At 35.0% G+C, this 17,095-nt stretch overlaps 1 protein-coding gene across 1 annotated transcript; it reads left to right on the top strand.

Moving 5' to 3' along the window:
• The first annotated feature begins 1,625 nt into the window (after nt 1–1,625).
• On the top strand, nt 1,626–14,813 carry LOC110703928 (cell division cycle protein 27 homolog B-like). The gene is made up of 16 exons (XM_021881726.1): nt 1,626–1,943; nt 2,145–2,256; nt 3,143–3,215; nt 3,409–3,518; nt 4,152–4,198; nt 5,220–5,317; nt 5,933–6,237; nt 7,791–7,937; nt 9,405–9,621; nt 10,280–10,503; nt 10,938–11,003; nt 11,728–11,847; nt 12,017–12,093; nt 13,377–13,716; nt 13,805–14,086; nt 14,373–14,813. Exons 2-16 carry the CDS (start codon nt 2,152–2,154, stop codon nt 14,421–14,423), a joined length of 2,262 nt encoding a protein of 753 aa, XP_021737418.1. The 5' UTR covers nt 1,626–1,943; nt 2,145–2,151; the 3' UTR covers nt 14,424–14,813.
• Nucleotides 14,814–17,095: the final 2,282 nt, after the last annotated feature.

The following is a 17,095-nucleotide window of genomic DNA, read 5'->3' as shown; positions in this document are numbered from 1 at the left end:
CTAGGCCCAGACCTACTAAGTCCACTCAAGGAGTTCTCATCTCCTATAAATACACCATTCCTCCATCAGTTGAAAGAATCCATAAATCATTATTCCAAGAGCTCACAAAACTCAAACGGAATTCTCTCTAAAGTAAGTCAACAAGTATATCAAACTTGTGCCGACTTGTTCAGATACACTCAAACACATTTGAACGGGACTAAGCTTCCGACTTGTTCAGATACACTCAAACACATTTGAACGGGACTAAGCTTCAAAGCCCTCGTTCAGGTGTATTCAAACAAAACCCTTAAATACAGGTTGACATCATCAAACGTCACCCTGCATTCAACTCAAGTCGACGTCATTAAACGTCGACCTGCAGCTGTCACACACGTGTCATCGTCAAGCTGCGGAATAGAAACAGAGGACTTAGTTTATTTTATTATAAACTTTTATACAGAGATTGTACCCAAAATTCATATATTAATATAAATTCATTTGTTACTTTGTTTCCCGTCTTTATTTATTTAGACTCGAAATTTGTGTAAACAGTGTCATCCTCCTCTATTGAAGTCGTCTTGAGTTTCAAATCTCCCGTAGAAGTTTCCAAAATCACCATTGAATCTCTTTAAATTGTCTATTCTCCATTAACATCGTGAAGCTTATGTTAACTTCTCTCATTGTTTAATCTACAAAATTACTCGGACTGGAAGTCTGCTTAGTCCAACTAGAAAGAAAGGATCCTTCAGCTCTAATGCTAATCTGCCGGGCTGGCAATTCGGGTGTCTCGATGATACGAAGACAAATTCTAATCACATCACATCCCGGTTAATTCAATAAAGGCGTCACAAGCCGAATCTTACCATCCAGAATTGATCTTCAAATCTAAAAGATGAATCAGGTGGATAACTATTAGGGGTGAACATGGTTTGGTTTGGTGCGGTTTGAGTCCAAACCAAACCGCAAAATACGGTTTGGTAAATTTTTCAAACCAAACCAAACCATATTAGTATTGAAACCAAACCAAACCATACCATACCGTAATAATACGGTTTGGTGCGGTTTGGTTTGCGGTTTATGATGAGATGGTATTTTTTTTTTTCCAAAAATTGTCAAATAATACTTCACTAATTTATAATAATGTTTAAATAAATAGCCCTAACGGATTAAATTGTACTACAAAGTTGCAATAAAAATATCAAGTGCTAACACATAATAAAAATAATACATAACAATAAAAGATATTCATATGAGTACTACATTATATTCATTAATTATATAGTATTGACGATATAGTTTTTATCTATTTTTCATGGTTTTTTTATTTATTCTTTAATTTTTTTTATATAATATAAAAAAAAATTTATTGAAAAATTATATATATTAAAATACGGTTTATTGGTTTACGGTTTGGTTTGGTTTATAATTTTTGCAAAACCAAACCACACCATAAACCATATTTACAAAAAAATCGAGACCAAACCGTAATTTTATAAACCATAAACCAAACCAAACCGCTAAAATACGATTTGGTCTGGTTTGATTACGGTCCAAACCAAACTGTGTACAACCCTAATTACTATGATAAACCTACAGTACAACTAGTATTTTCTCTAGCAGATCCCTAGACTTGCAAAGTTGTTACGAGTACTGATATTTTTTTTAAAAAACGAGCAATAACAAACAGGATTGTAATTCAAAATTCAAATCAACATCATTCTCTTCTCTCTCACCAACACAAAAGCTCCACCATGTCTGCAACCCTCAAACCCTAAGCTAAGCTCCTTCCATTTTCTCTCTCCTCCACTTTCATTCCCCAAATTCACTACCCTTTTCTTCGCCGCCTCTTTCTCTCTCCTCTATTGTTGACCTTCTTATCCATCTCATTATTGCGAATTCTTCGCTTCTTTTGCGACATCAAATTTGGAATTTTGACAAGGGGTTTTGTTAATTTTTGCGTGGTATGATTCAATTTTTCTGAGGTTATTTTGGAAGTTCTTTTAATTTTTTGCAATTTATATCCTTTAAGAATTTCTGGGTTCTTGTTTATATTGCTTGTAATTTCTTGGGTGTTGTTTGTTGATTTTTGTTTGAATTTATAGTGAAATTGTAAGTAAAGAATACAAAAATCTAAAATTTTTTCTTTTTCCTTTGTTGAGCAGAGGAGCTATGGAAGCTATACTTGTTGATTCGGTTCAGAATAGCTTGCGGCATTTTATGTATTCTAATGCCATTTTCATCTGTGAACGCCTTTGTGTTGAGTTCCCTACTGAGGTATGTGATTCATAATGCCCTTTTGGTGGTCTTATGATGTGATTTTCGGCAAATCTCGTAAAATGTAGATGATTTTATTTCTGGGAGTGGCAGCGAGTTGGGGGAGGGATAAGATTAGCTGAGATGAGTCATGGAGAAGCGACGATTTCACTAGAAACTCGTACTCATTACTTAATTTGGTTGGTGATTTCAAGTTTTATGTCCTTTACACCTTTTTATGGATGTGAAATGCTTTGAACTTAGGGGTCTGCCCTTGCTATGTCATTGTTTGGCGTTTAGGAGACGGCTAAAAAATTAAAAACCAAAGGGTAGGACACTGCGAGAAGTAACTTGCATGAGAATTGGACTTGAAAATTGACATGATAAAAATTCCTTGATAAATTGAATCAGATTTTGGTCTGAACAATGTGTTAGACAATGCAATTAGTGAACATTTCATATAATGTTTCATTTTTGGGGAAAATATAACATGAAGGCGTTATACACTTGCACATAATTGATTTTAGTTTGGGTCTATGGGGTTGGAATAGAGAGTGGTATTTGAGAGAAGCTTAGACGAAAATCATTAGAAAGCTAACCAAATTTTGAGGCTTATGAGGTATTGGTGGCCTCCTTTTTAATGAAGTCCTCCTTGCTGTTTGATGGAATTATGCCAATGCTAGTGTTGTCTCTGTTTGCACTTTATTGTGCGGGCATAATTGATGGGTGGATTTACTCTCATCTGTCTGCTCCAGCAATTTTATACTCAATCTCTCAATCTGTCAAAACTGAAGTAATAAGAATAGATGATGTGATCTAGTATCACTTATAAAATGCTACTAGTTGCTGCAAGTGTTATTCTAATATGTTTCTATCATATCTTGAATTTTCTCATCCTTGGATGTAGGTGAACTGGCAATTGTTGGCTAATTGTTACTTGCGAAATAATCAAGCTTATGCGGCATATAATATATTGAAAGGTCTGTATAAACTTTTTTTGATTATGACTAAACCTAGAAGTGGATTAAATTATTATATACTCTCTACTAATCTACTATTGAATTGAGTATTGATTATGTACATTGTCTTCTTTAAGATGTTTTCAGTTATCTTGTTACTACTTTCTATGATAACTCTTCTAATCTTCTGATTTTCTTGTTTGTTTATGTGAAGGAAAACAAATGGCCCAATCCCGCTACTTGTTTGCCTTCTCATGCTTTCATATGGATCTTTTAAATGAAGCAGAAAAGGCGTTGTCTCCTGCTAATGATTCGGGTCTAGAGGTAATTATTGCTTTAGTGCTCTAGATTATTAAGAGTTTTTTTTACTTTACTTTTTTCTTTCATTTTAAGTGTCTACGTTCTGCTTCCAAAGATACTATGTGACTAGTAAATCATAAGGCTGTGATTGTTTTGTTATTTTTGTATTTCATACTGCTTTCATTGAGGTCCTGTTTGGTTTGATGTAAAATATTTTCAATGAAAAATTAGTTTTCATGGAAAACTAATTTGCAACTGTACAAATTTCAAGGTAAATCACAATTGCAAATTAGTTTTCAATTGTTTGGTTGCATACAAGAAGAGTAAAAAATAGGAGTGGCTATGTGAGGATGGATGAGTGGGAAGTAAAAAAGGAGGTAAGGAGGAGAGAGGAAAATGTGGCTTCCCTTGTTTTGTAAAGGAAAATGTTTTCAATCATTAAGAATGTAATTTTCCACCCTTGGGAAAATTGTTTTTCACCCCTTCACAAACCGAACAAGTGAAAATGGGAAAATCATTTTCCATAAAAATATTTTACATCAAACCAAACGGGGCCTGAATCCCTTGTTTGTCCTGGCACTTTAATCCTGCTTGATTACCTAAACAACACTGCATTTGGAACATTTTGTAATATGATTTCTAATTTTCTCGGTGCAGGTACCGAATGATGCAGCTGGCCATTATCTTCTCGGACTTATCTACAGGTTTCTTTTTTGTCCTTCCAAGGCTTTCATGTTTTATGCATCTATCTTCAAGGATGTCTCAAGTACTAAAAATTGGGTGCATTAAAATGTATTTTTGTTGTACCTATATTGTAAAACGTGTGGCCTGTATGCGCTGTCTTTAACACCACTCAGTGTACTTTTCTTTTCATGCAGGGCTGTGTAGCTGGGTATACCATGTAACTTGTTGGTCTAATGAATCTTACATGTAAAATCTATTGTGATGTCTAAACTCTTCGATTTTGGGCTAAATTTTTTTTGTGAAATTTGATGAAACCAACTTTGCTACTTGGTGATTGTAAATGAATTTCTAATTTCTGCAAACCTTTTATGAGCCCTTGTAAGGCAGTGCCAATATCTGTGTAGTATATTTTGTCTTTGCAATTTTTCATTGATGTCTTATCTCAGACTGCTGGACATGCTGAATGTCGGGGAAATAGCAACAGAAATAAGAAAAGACAAGCTCTTTTTATAACTTTAGACGAGTCCTTGACTTTCCTGTATGACAATGGTTTATACTTGATAGACATTGTGTCGATTGTGTTAAGGAGAAAGGCAATGTGCTATACGCATTAGATAGTGACATGGAAATGTAATTTCTGGTTTTAGTATCTTTGGGGGTATATATCATTTTGGGACTAAGGCTTTGTTGTTGACTTGTTATTTTTCTTGTAGTATCTTTGGGGGTTGTTATCATTAGGTTGTATTTGGATTCATTGCATTCTATCTTCACATGATGTGGTGCATTCTGGTGTACTGTTTGGCAATACTTTATATCCTGGGAAATCAACTAGTAATCAGTGTTTTGTATTTGATCAAGGCCTCAAATTCTAAGTAGTTAATACTGGGAAAAGATAGTAGAAATATCAGGAATAATTTCTTTTTCATTGTAAGCTACTGATTTCTGAATATTTTGTAATTTCATAAATGTCTGCAACCTATCACTGTTAAATTGAAGCATCCTTAATTATAGTATCTGATAGCTTGAAATGTTCATTCTCAGGTATACTGACCGAAGAAAGAGTGCTGTTCATCACTTTAAACAAGCGTTGTCCATTAATCCATTGTTTTGGGCTGCTTATGAGGAACTTTGTATATTGGGTATTTCCATTGTTCTTACACATACCTTTCCTGTTTCCACTCTTTAGAAATTAAATTAAATCAGAGGAAGTAATGAATGTAAATAGTGAATATGAACAGTAAACAAAGCAAAAAAGTCAATATGTGTACTCTTCAATTATGTAATATTCATAATTTTTACCTATATATGCAACTTAAGATATATAATATTGTGTAATCGTAATGATCAATAAAACTATTAATATTTTGGTTTGATTTGATATGAAATTTTCTGGTCTGAGCGTCTGACTGATTTTGAGAAGAATAATTAATGAGATTCTGAAATAAGATGAAGAGATCAAGTTCTTAGTTACCTGTATGGTTTTATTCTTTTTAGCTTTAGTGGAGATTTGTGCTACTGTGTTATATTGAAGTTTTAGTTGCTGTTGTAGGATATGTTTGGAGTAATATTTTTGAATTTGTATATTAATGTAAAGTAGTTAAGAGATGCATTAGTGAAGGTAAGATGCTTGCATGTTGGTAGTTGTGTAAGCATAGTAAATGTAAATTGACATGCGCCGATGCGCGTGGGGTGTGCAGTGATAAATATTGACGGTATTGTTCCTCTTGAATGTAAGTGACTGTTGTTATTCTCAGGCTCTGCTGAAGAAGCATCTGCTGTGTTTGGTGATACAGCTGTTCATACCATACAGAAACAGCTGCAGCATTCTCTCACTTCTAAGAGTTTTGTTATTTCCACTGAGGACCAAAATCAAGTTTCTGCTAAGAGTTGTGGAGATGCTAGTCCTAGGCAGCCGAAAAGTATCCATGGTAACAGCGCAAAGGATGCTTCTGGAAGTTATCAAGGAGCAAATGTATCTTCAGTTGCTGTCAGTCAATCCCTGAATTGTGTATCTTCAAGCTTGTCATTTTACAATACTCCTTCTCCAATGGCCTCTCAGGTAAGGTATGGTCGTCTAATTCTTTTCCCTTTTAGGCTGGATGTTTATTTTTCGGTGAGACTGAGTGTGAGTTGAAGATTCATGTAATCTTGTTCTTATAGGGAAACTCTACAAATGAAGTGCTCAATAAGTCGCAAAGGATCAGTTTGCTATAAAACTTGCTTTCCACTTTTCCAGTTTGTCACTTTGAATAAATACTTGATTTTTATCAAAATAAGAGTTGCAATTGTGGTTTTGAGAAGCAACAAGTCAACAAGCCTCAGCAAGTCAACCTCCACTAAATTTCCTATCTTCTTTGCACTGCTGGGCACCTTCTCAGAAGCACTAGGGAAAGGCATACATCAATAAATTATTTACATAGAATAATAATAGAGTACGGATTTCTGCAGTAATGCCTTCACACCTGCTGTTAGTTTACCCTTTTCAAACAAATAGACTCCAATACCCCCCCCTCTTTTTTTTTTGGCCTCTAAATGCCTCATATGTCTCAAGCTGTCCTCCTCAAGTCCTCATTACTAGCAGCTAGATTATTAAGATGAATCTGTAAAATATATTAACTTTTACTACCTGTAATAAGAGTTGTGCACAAGATTTTTCTCTAATACTTCCTGATAACTGCCTCACAAGTTACTGTACATCTTAATGAATACTTCTATATTACAGTGGATAGTATTTCATCTATCTGCATCTTCAACTAATGTGCTGCTCAATTTTTTTATTTCTATTTTTTTTATTCACTGAATTTTAAATATCTTCCTGTCTCCTCTCATTTATAATATGTAGATCATTGATTTACTCCTGTGTATTCCAGAAATTCTTCTAATTTTGTTCGAAAGATCATTATTCATACATTGAAGTGGTTTAGTTTATGAATAATTTTAAATATTCTGAGTAGCTTGTGTAGAGTGGGGACTTGTTTGGTATTTCTTTCTGAATACACTTTATCTAAAACTTTTTAATTGAGAACATGATTTCTATAAGGTTTTGAGACAATACTTTTTCACTAGAAAAAAAGAGAAGGGAATCAAGCTATTTTTTGTTTTTGAAGTTTTCCTCGTTTATCTTTGTAGAATTCTCCTTAATGATTCTTAGGACTGAGGATCCACATCCTCCCTCTTATCTTATGTTATGAGTAGTATCAATATTGTCAACTTCCTTCCATCAGTAGTTTGAGGGTCCACATCCTCCCTCATATTTTATGAGTAGTATCAATATTGTCAACTTCCTTTTTTCAGTAGTTAGAAAAAATTGAACAATTTCACCATAAAAGAGTGATCTAAAAGCTATATAATGGCACAAGTCCTTGCATTGCTTTTGAAATTCTGATCTAGTTATGATAGTTAAAAGCAAGTTCTTCCTGGTGGAGCACAAGTTGCTTTTAGTAATTATAATTTAGCATCCATTGTTAATTTTTGTTGTTGTTGTTGTTGTGTGAACTTTCTTTTTTCTTTTTAGGTGGGTGGGATGTTTCTAAATCATTCTTTGTGTTTTTGAGAAAAATTCTGTTTACATTAGCCTTTCTATGGCCTTTTAACCTTTTCCTTCTATTGCAGATGTCTGGTGTTGCTCCTCCACCTGTTTGTCGGCATGTACAGCAAACTACTGCCCCGGCTAGCAGTGAAAGCTCACCAAGGTCAACTGTAGGCACGACTCTTCAAGCCCCTCGAAGGAAGGTTTTGGATGAAGGAAAATTGAGAAAGGTTCTGACCCAACCCTTTGAAAGGGGCGTTTGGTTTTACATATGGTATCAGGTTTAGGTTTTTGTTTCAAACCCATGGGTTTAGATTGAATGAAAAGATTGATACCCAGAAACCCATACCTAATACCACATGTTTGGTTCAATTTACTATAAGTAATAACCTTCATATTTATTGATGTAAAAAAAGCCTCTCATTTTTCTCAATCCACTCCACTTTTCAAGTTCACTTATGCCTCATTTTCCAGTTTCATCTCTCTTGAGTTCTTTCATCCCTCTACCCTTCTTCCATTATAAAAGATTAAAATTAAAACCAAAACTACATTACTCTAACTTCTTTTTCTCTATTCTCTAAGCATCTTGTGCACCACCCTTTACACCCTTATCTTACACTATCTTCTGACTAGATGGTCCTGTGGGTGAGAACCAAAATCCACAGGGTTTTGTTGGGTGGTCTCCAAAGGCATGAAATTTACAAAAAAAATTATAAACCAAACAAGTGGTATGGGTATTGGTATTTTGAAACCCATACTCCAAAATGAACCAAACGCTCCTTGAAACATTTTTTTTTATTTAGTTTTTTTCATGTTGAATTTGTCAAAATGCTAACGAGATAAAGTTTATAAATTTTCAATTAGTTTGTTTGCTAGGTTAAGATTGATGATAATTAGGAGTGTAAACGTGTTGAGTCGAAGTAAGCAAGTACTACCTTGTACTTTGTTCTTGTCCTGTTCATGTTCATAGCCAATTAATTTAGGCGAGTTGGAGCTTTCAAGTTTAAACTGGGCTCAAAATCGGTTAAAGCTCGGTTCATTTAGGAGTTTGTTGTGCACGTTAGTGGTTTGTGACCAACTTGTTCATTAATTGAGTATAGTTCAAAACTGTGTTTTTTCTCATAAATGAGCTTATCTTAGAAACACGTTTTGTTCTTTTGACATCAGAAACTCTCAAAATGAAGCATGTTAACCAAATCCTGTGACCGCATGTCTAGCATTTTATTTGATAAACAGACTAATTTTAATTGAAATTTGTGAATAAATCAATAAAGGCCATAAAGTTTATTGAACGAGTGTATCTATGATCAACTTCAAGTTCATTTGCTGTTCAAGCTTGCTCATATAATATATTCCCTCCATCCCACTAAAATTTAAACATTGTGAAAACAACTGAAAATTTAACAGGAATTAAGGAGCTTGGAACATGTATGATTTGCAATTTATTTTTTAACAATTGTAATTGTGTTTCAATTGTAATGGTTGGAGATTAATAAACCTATGAATGCTTTTGTCTTATTCAACACATTCTTACGTTAAAAACACAAAAAAAACTTGATGCATAAATTATTTGATGTAGGATTTTTTTATTTTTTATTTTATTTTTTTCCTAATGAGCACAACAATTAATTTTGTGACCCCATGCAAGGAAATGAAAATGTTATTTTGGTAACATCCTTTATATTTCTGCTCTTCAGATATCTGGCAGATTATTCTCTGATTCTATTCCCAGAAGAAATACACGACTTTCAGGGGATGCAGGAGGAAGCACCAATACAACGACAACTTCATCAACTGGGAATGGAACCACTCATTCCTTAAAAAATGCTGGTAATTCTAGGTTGGGCAATGTAGGATTACGCTCAGTGACACTTCGCAAAGGGCAGGCAGGGCCAAATGAAAGTTTTGAAGAAGGTGATAAACTTTTGGAGTTATAGTTATCTGAACTTGATTATTATAGAATTTGTCTGAATACCTTTTGTGTCTCTAACCCCAAATGACTGTGTTATATTGATTTCATTAATGTGCTATTGACTTAACATGGAACCTTTATATTACCATTGTGTGATTGTGCATGCAAAAGCAATAAACTTGTGTGAAAACTGAAGTTTGACTCATTTCACAAATTGTATCTTGGATTTACATGGAATTCCTTAGGGATGTGCTGTAAATTGGCTGTGTTTTGCCCATTAATTCTTTAGTAGACTCTCCCTTGTGTTAATCATTGATTAGAAAATTTAATTTGGTGGTCAGCTATGTCTTCCAAAGATAATCATCAAATAGAATTCAGGTCAATTTTCATCATATATATATATATATATGAGTGATGCTAGTAAGTAGTAGCAATAGCAATTCAGCTTCAGTGCTAGATTTGTGCACATAATTGCCTTTTCTGTTTTTTTTTTTCCAAAAAATAGTTGATGTTTTTTTTGCATGCTATTCTGTTAATAGTTTGAAAATTTATTCTTTTTTGAAAGAGTGTTTTTGTTTACATAGATCTCTCATTTACATGATTATGTTTGGTTAAAATTAGATCATTGCTAGATTTGCTTACAATTAAGGTCTCCTTCAGGAAATCGCCATGAAGCCTTTAGTGATTCGCGATTTAATACACAAGCAAGTATTTGTACATCTTCCTTTTCTGATGCTGGGTCTACGCAGCAGGATAGTGGTTCAATGAATATATGTAGGAATACCCCTGATGATTCTGAAGTCCATAACGGGGCTCTTGAAATCCTAGGCTTATGGAGACTCTTGGGGGATGGCTTTAGACTATCTTGCATGTACAAGTGCCAGGTAATAATTTCTGTCTGCTTAAGCAACTGAACTGTGCTGCTGTAGATGCATGCTTGAGGATATCAATGTTATCTACTTCCATTTTTTATATTTTTTTAATTTTTTTTTTATTACACCATATTCCTTTATGGGAAGTTGCATGTTAATTGCATCATTTCCTCATTTGGTATGTTCGATTCACTTTTTGCTTATTTTCACACACAAAATACCCTACCAGAGGTACCTTTGTTCACATGCGTTGACAAGATTAACAACCATAATCACCCTACCTTTTCTCTCTGTCATTTGTTTGTATCACATTGGCTCATTTGACATTCCTCGTCTTTTACTTTATACCAAACAGTGCGAATTAAAGAAAATAAACGAAGAATCTAACTTTGCTGCCTGTTAATGCTGTAATTGCCAGTTAATATTTTTCCCTTCTGGTTTTGTAGGATGCATTGGAGATCTATAAGAAACTCCCCTATAAACATTACAGCACTGGCTGGGTGCTTTCCCAGGTAATTGCCACTGTATAGCATTTTGCTGCTGATGTAACGAGTCTCAATAGGAGTAAAACTGGAGCTTGTAGTTTGAATGGTGTGTTGTTTAGGAGAGATAGTAAGTAGAACATAACATCTAATATACACAGAATGTTGCATGAGTTGTTGTGACTGTTGTATTACAACATATTAATATGTAGGACTGGATGTAGTACAACACATTTTATGGTCTTGATCAGATTTATTTGAGAATTAATTATGGATAACAACTACAGTTCTGAATTTTTGGACTGTCTTTCTTGGCCTGTTTTGGCTGTTTCGGACCACCTGCTTTGTATCTGGTATTGTTAGAAGAACAAGCTGAAAACGTTTGTGTAGATATAAATTATGAGTCTAGTTTCAATTCAATATTACTAGGCGTTGCATTTTTGTTAGTTAGGTGCTTCACGTAACCACTTGTGCGTATAAAAATTTCTATGCAGAAGATATTTAGATTTAGCACTAACATTAGGTCATTGTACAAATTGATTAATCTTATTTGTGTCAATAGTGTTAAGGCTATTTAGTGGAGTGAATTAAGGCCAGAACTTGGGTATTAGAGGGGCTTGGTAATTATTTACGTTTAGAATTGTAGCTTAAAAGTTCTATTATCGTTGAGGTAATGTGTTTAATTAATTCTGCTATGAGCTATCTAGCATTTGTAAAAAGTGTTGCTGTCTATACTGATTGCTTGTTTTTGCAGGTCGGGAGAGCACATTTTGAATTAGTGGATTATTTGGAAGCTGATCGCGCCTTCAGTCTCGCTCGACGTCAATGTCCTTGCAGCTTAGATGGGATGGATGTCTACTCAACTGTTCTCTATGTGAGTTATTTATTTATTTATATATATAATGATACTGGAAGGGTACCATCTTTCGTGTCCTTATTTTCTTATTGCACTGTATCTCTTTATATCCCTCGGTATATGAAGAGGGGTTGGGTTGGTTGTATTTTGGATGTGACTCGGAGTTGGATTTTTTTTGTTGTTGCAGCATCTAAAGGAAGATATGAAACTAAGTTACCTGGCTCAGGAGCTGCTGTCAATTGACCGTTTGGCTCCTCAAACATGGTACTTTCTGATGGATCCTTAAACATGTTTGTCATATAAGCTTGAGCAGCAGTTGTTTAGTTCCTCTTGTACTGTCTTTTTTTTCATTTGATTTTAAAATTTACTATTTGCACAAATTTTAAGAAAATTGGTTAGTTGATCAGTGTATGAAAAGGTGGTTAAAGTATAGTGAAGGTAAAAAAGTGGGTGGGTATAAAGGTGGATATAAAGTAAAAGTGAGTGAAATTATGAAAATATTGTAGGGTTATTTAGGGTAATGTAATAAAAGGGTTTGCCAAATGTAGAATAATTTCTATATTGGAATAATCTTTTAGAAAACAAACCATTATTGGAAGTGTTGATGTTATTTAGAAATGGAGGTAGTATATGCTAAGTTAAATCGTCTTAAAGCTGGTTTAACTTGTGAAGTCTTAACATTTAATAAGAATTAAGCTTGTCAACATTTTTGGTTCCAACATGTCCATATACCTATCATCTACTTTCTTGAGGTCAAGTTGATAACTACTTCTTTATGTTCTGGTTTGTGGGTTCATGTGCCTTGTGCTTGGATGAATGGATGGTCTTGTTTTGGTGTCTGATACAAAGTCATCTTTGAAAAATAAAATGCATTAATATTACCAAAGAGCTGATGAAATGTTTTTTTCTCTAAATATAATTGAATAATGATTGCAGTAACAGATCCAAAATGATGTGTGGGGCGTGGCAGACTCATATCTCTGCCATTTCCTCAGAATTTTATGCATCAGTCCACCACTCAACAACCTTGGATCTTTAGGTTAACAGCATCCATAGCTGTGTTGAACAAAGAATGGGGGCGGGGGTAGTTTGTAAGGGACATTTGTATAAAGACTGAATATAATTCTTGAACAGCTTGTTTGTGTACAAAAAAGCAGGAGACTGTATTATACAATTGTTTTCAGTGTTTATTTGATTAGTTTATACTGTTTTCCAGATTTGCACCCCCACCCCTCCTTTTAATGCTTTCTCATCTGGTTTCTGCTTTCGTGTTACTTAGGAATTAATTGAACACATTTGACTAAAGATTTATCATTCAAGTTTATATCCAATATCTTTGGAAAGTTTATCATGTTCTGTGGTGTTCTTTTGGTCGTTAATTTTAAAACATAATTGAACCTAAAGAGTAACACAGTGATGGATTGTGACTTCACTTGCTGGCCCTCGCTAGCTTTTGAGTTTGACCTACCACCTATATTTCTCGTTTGGTTCTTCTTTTCTGCATATCTTCGGGACCTAACACTAATTTATGTTACTTGGCTGTGCAGGTGTGCCATGGGAAATTGTTACAGCTTGCAAAAAGATCATGATACAGCTTTGAAAAATTTTCAGCGAGCTGTGCAACTTAATTCAAGATTTGCTTATGCTCATACTCTCTGTGGTCACGAGCTTGTTGCTTTGGAGGACTTTGAGAGTGGAATAAAAAGCTTTCAGAATGCTCTCCGTGTTGATTCACGACATTACAATGCATGGTACGGACTTGGAATGGTCTACCTTCGCCAAGAGAAGTTTGAGTTTGCTGAACATCATTTTCAAGTTGCGTTCAAGATTAATCCGCACTCTTCTGTAATCATGTCGTATCTTGGAACAGCCCTGCATGCTCTAAGGGTATGATGCTTATTTTGTGGGTGTTAGTTTCCTGTTTGACAAATTTCTTTTCATTATCCTTATCCAACTGTTTTATGTTGCTGAATAGAGAAATGAGGAAGCATTGGCAATGATGGAAAAAGCTATTTTAGCTGATAAAAAGAATCCTCTTCCCATGTATCAAAAGGCTATTGTACTGTCTGGTATGGATAACTATGATGAAGCTCTAAGGGTCTTGGAAGAGCTTAAGGAATATGCACCCCGTGAATGCAGTATCTATGCATTGATTGGTAAGATCTATAAGCGGAAGAACATGTATGATAAGGCCATGTTGCATTTTGGATTGGCCCTAGACTTGAAGCCATCAGCAACAGATGTTGCCACCATAAAGGTAACTTCTTGCATCTATAGATTTTGATAGGGATTGGCTTCTTTCATTCTTTAATGTCCAATTGGATTCCTAATACAGAAATATCGACAGATCGAAAGTATCATCACACTGCTATATTGTGATTCTTTTATTTTGTGTGTGTTTGTATTTTACATAGATCATATTATTTCTCTGATTCATAAAATAAACTGATTTATGCGTTGAGATGATTTTTACTTGTTAGAAAGGCTTCAACCAGTTATGCTGCTCTTTAATACGAAGTAACAAGTTTGGTTGTGGTTTCCAGGCTGCCATTGAAAAGTTGCATGTACCAGACGATTTGGATGATATCTTATAGACATTCTATCTGAAATTATATCGGATACATTACAACACACTCGGAGCCCTCTGGCCCCTGGAGTGTACCTGGTTGATCCTCCCTCAGATGTACAAGTTCTTGAGGGTTGGCCAGGTTGCTCCCCTTCCAGCCAGGAGATCCTGTAATGTACCACAGTTTTGCCGGTGTTAGCAAAAGTGTTGTAAATCGGGCGATGGGGAACCAGCCATGACTTTCACATCATGCTGGGAAAAGGTGTATATCAGCTGTAGCTCAGTAGTTTGTATAACCTTGATAATTGTTATTTATATGTTCACTAGTGCACTTTTAGTTTTAGACTTTTGGTGAAGAAATCCACTTGTGTACTATTATACCGTTTCAAAATAATAGAAACACACTTTTATTGTTTCAGATGTCCTAAAATCCTCTTAGACTAGTGAAAATGGACATTGATCCGTTCTTGGTTCAAGCTGTTCCTAGTGATTATGCTGAGGTCTCTTGCTGCGCCCTCTCTGTTTTGAAAAATTTATTTATGTTATGAAATCGAACAAAATATTTCCTCCGCTCCAAATTAGTTGACATGTTTCTTTAATTGTGTATTTATGTTTGTCATTGCTGTAACAATACTGTTAAAATGCAGCACCTCTTTTTACATACAAGTAGGCCCGATTCTCTTCTCCTTAATAAAATATAATATTATCCGCTATTTATTTACAGTGTTCTTATATACTTCGTACAATATTTTAATAAAGATTTGGAACTTTTTGATGAAGAATTTTCATTATTATATTTTAATAAATTATGCCTCTATTCCTTTATACTTCGTAGTAGTCTTATATACTTGGTAGAATATTTTAATAAAGAATTGAAATTTTTTGATGATAATTTCATGTGTGATATTTAGGGCTGAACAAAACTACCAGAAAAATCGAAAACTCGTTTCGTTACCGTTCTGAAAATTAGGTTCCCGATTCGATAACCATAACGGCTTGGATACCCGTTCCGATAATTTGTTATCAGGTATGGTTATTGGGTATCGTTTTAAATTAACGGTTACCCGTTCCGAACCGATAAGCAATTTATTGTTTATTATCCTACATAAATCTATTTTTTCCAAAATCTAAACTCTTACTTTACTTCATAATCACTATATAATATCAATGATTAGTAATATAATTAATAATTTGATCAAGATCATGAGGTATTGTTGTTAATTAGTGTTAAAATATAGGAAAATTTGATTCTAATAATCCAACCTTTCAACAGTCTTATTTTATTAATCCAACCTTTCGATTATTGCTGATTAATCCCACCTTTACACCCTTTTCTATTTTATCCGGCCCAACCGGTTATCCCACCTTCTACAATGGGTTACCTGTCCATGTGTCTTACTACGGTTGGTTGATTTTTTTAAATTTTTTTTTAATCCTTTTTTTTACCCTCTTTCCTCTTTTCTTTCCCCTACCTTTCCACTCTTTCCTGCCCCTCACCTCCATGAAACCTGATACTACACTCCGAGCCACCCCAGCCAGCCACCTCTACCACCCTTCCCCAACCACCCTAGCTACCCTCCTGCCCTTCCCTACTTCTCTAGCCACCCCAATCACGACCAAACCCCCCACCTAGTTTCCCTTTTCCAGTTTCAATGGGTGGGGTTTCGGGATTCATGAATTTCGATGGGTCACCAACCACGACCAAGATCTCCCCCTTGCCGCCCTGTTATATAGTCCGGCAGAAACCCGAAACCCCAACCTAATTTATCTTCTCAATTTCAGTGGGTGGGGTTTCGAATTTCAAGGGTTTCAATGATGGTTTCCAACGGGTTGGGTTATTTCGAGGGTTTTTGTTGAGGATTTTAAGAGATTTTTGAGTGTTGGTTAAAAGAGAGGGGAAGGGGGACAAGTTGGCCGGAAAAGGGCGGTTAGGGGGAGGGAAAGAGTGGACGGAGGTTGTTTAGGGTTTCCAACGAAGGGTTGCTCGGAACAGTGGAAAGAGAGAGGAAAGGGGAGTCGGAAAAGGAAGGTTAGGGGGAAGGACTGGCCGGGATTGGGTGACAATTAGGCTGCCGGAATCCATGGGGGACTTGGGAGTGGCTCAGGGGAAGGTGGGGTCATGGGTGGTTGCTGAGGCTTTTTAAATTTAATTTTTATTTTAAATCCTTTTTGTTTTGTTAAAAAAATTGAAAAAAAAAATTACCCGTATAATAGGTAACCAGTCAGGTTGCCCTAATAGAATGAGATGCCCCCTAAAGGTGGGATTAATGAGCAATAATCGAAAGGTGGGATTAATAAAATAAGACCGGTGAAAGGTTGGATTATTAGAATCAAATTTTCATAAAATATATCATAATAAGTAATTTATTAAGTTTAATTATCACTATTAGAAACTTTATTGGGTACCCGATAACCGTTTCGAAATCCGGGTACCCGAACTTATCGGTTCGGTTTATGGATATCACTTTTAGTGATATTGGTTATTGGGTACCCGAACCGTTAGTACTAATGGTACGAGTACTCGTCCCATGCTCACCCCTAGACTGATATTAGCCTATTTGGTCTATCCTCATTTCCTCAACACTATACATTCTTAGTAAGATTTGAGTACCTTGAGATATAAGGTAAGAGTTTTAATTTGTGAGTCAAATCTTGTTATATACGGAGTATATTTTTTTCGGTTTTATTTATTGCAAATTA

The sequence above is a fragment of the Chenopodium quinoa genome, unplaced genomic scaffold (genome assembly GCF_001683475.1).
Source record: "Chenopodium quinoa cultivar QQ74 unplaced genomic scaffold, ASM168347v1, whole genome shotgun sequence".
Lineage (NCBI taxonomy): Eukaryota > Viridiplantae > Streptophyta > Magnoliopsida > Caryophyllales > Amaranthaceae > Chenopodium > Chenopodium quinoa.
This window is presented reverse-complemented; position numbering and strand designations above follow the sequence as displayed.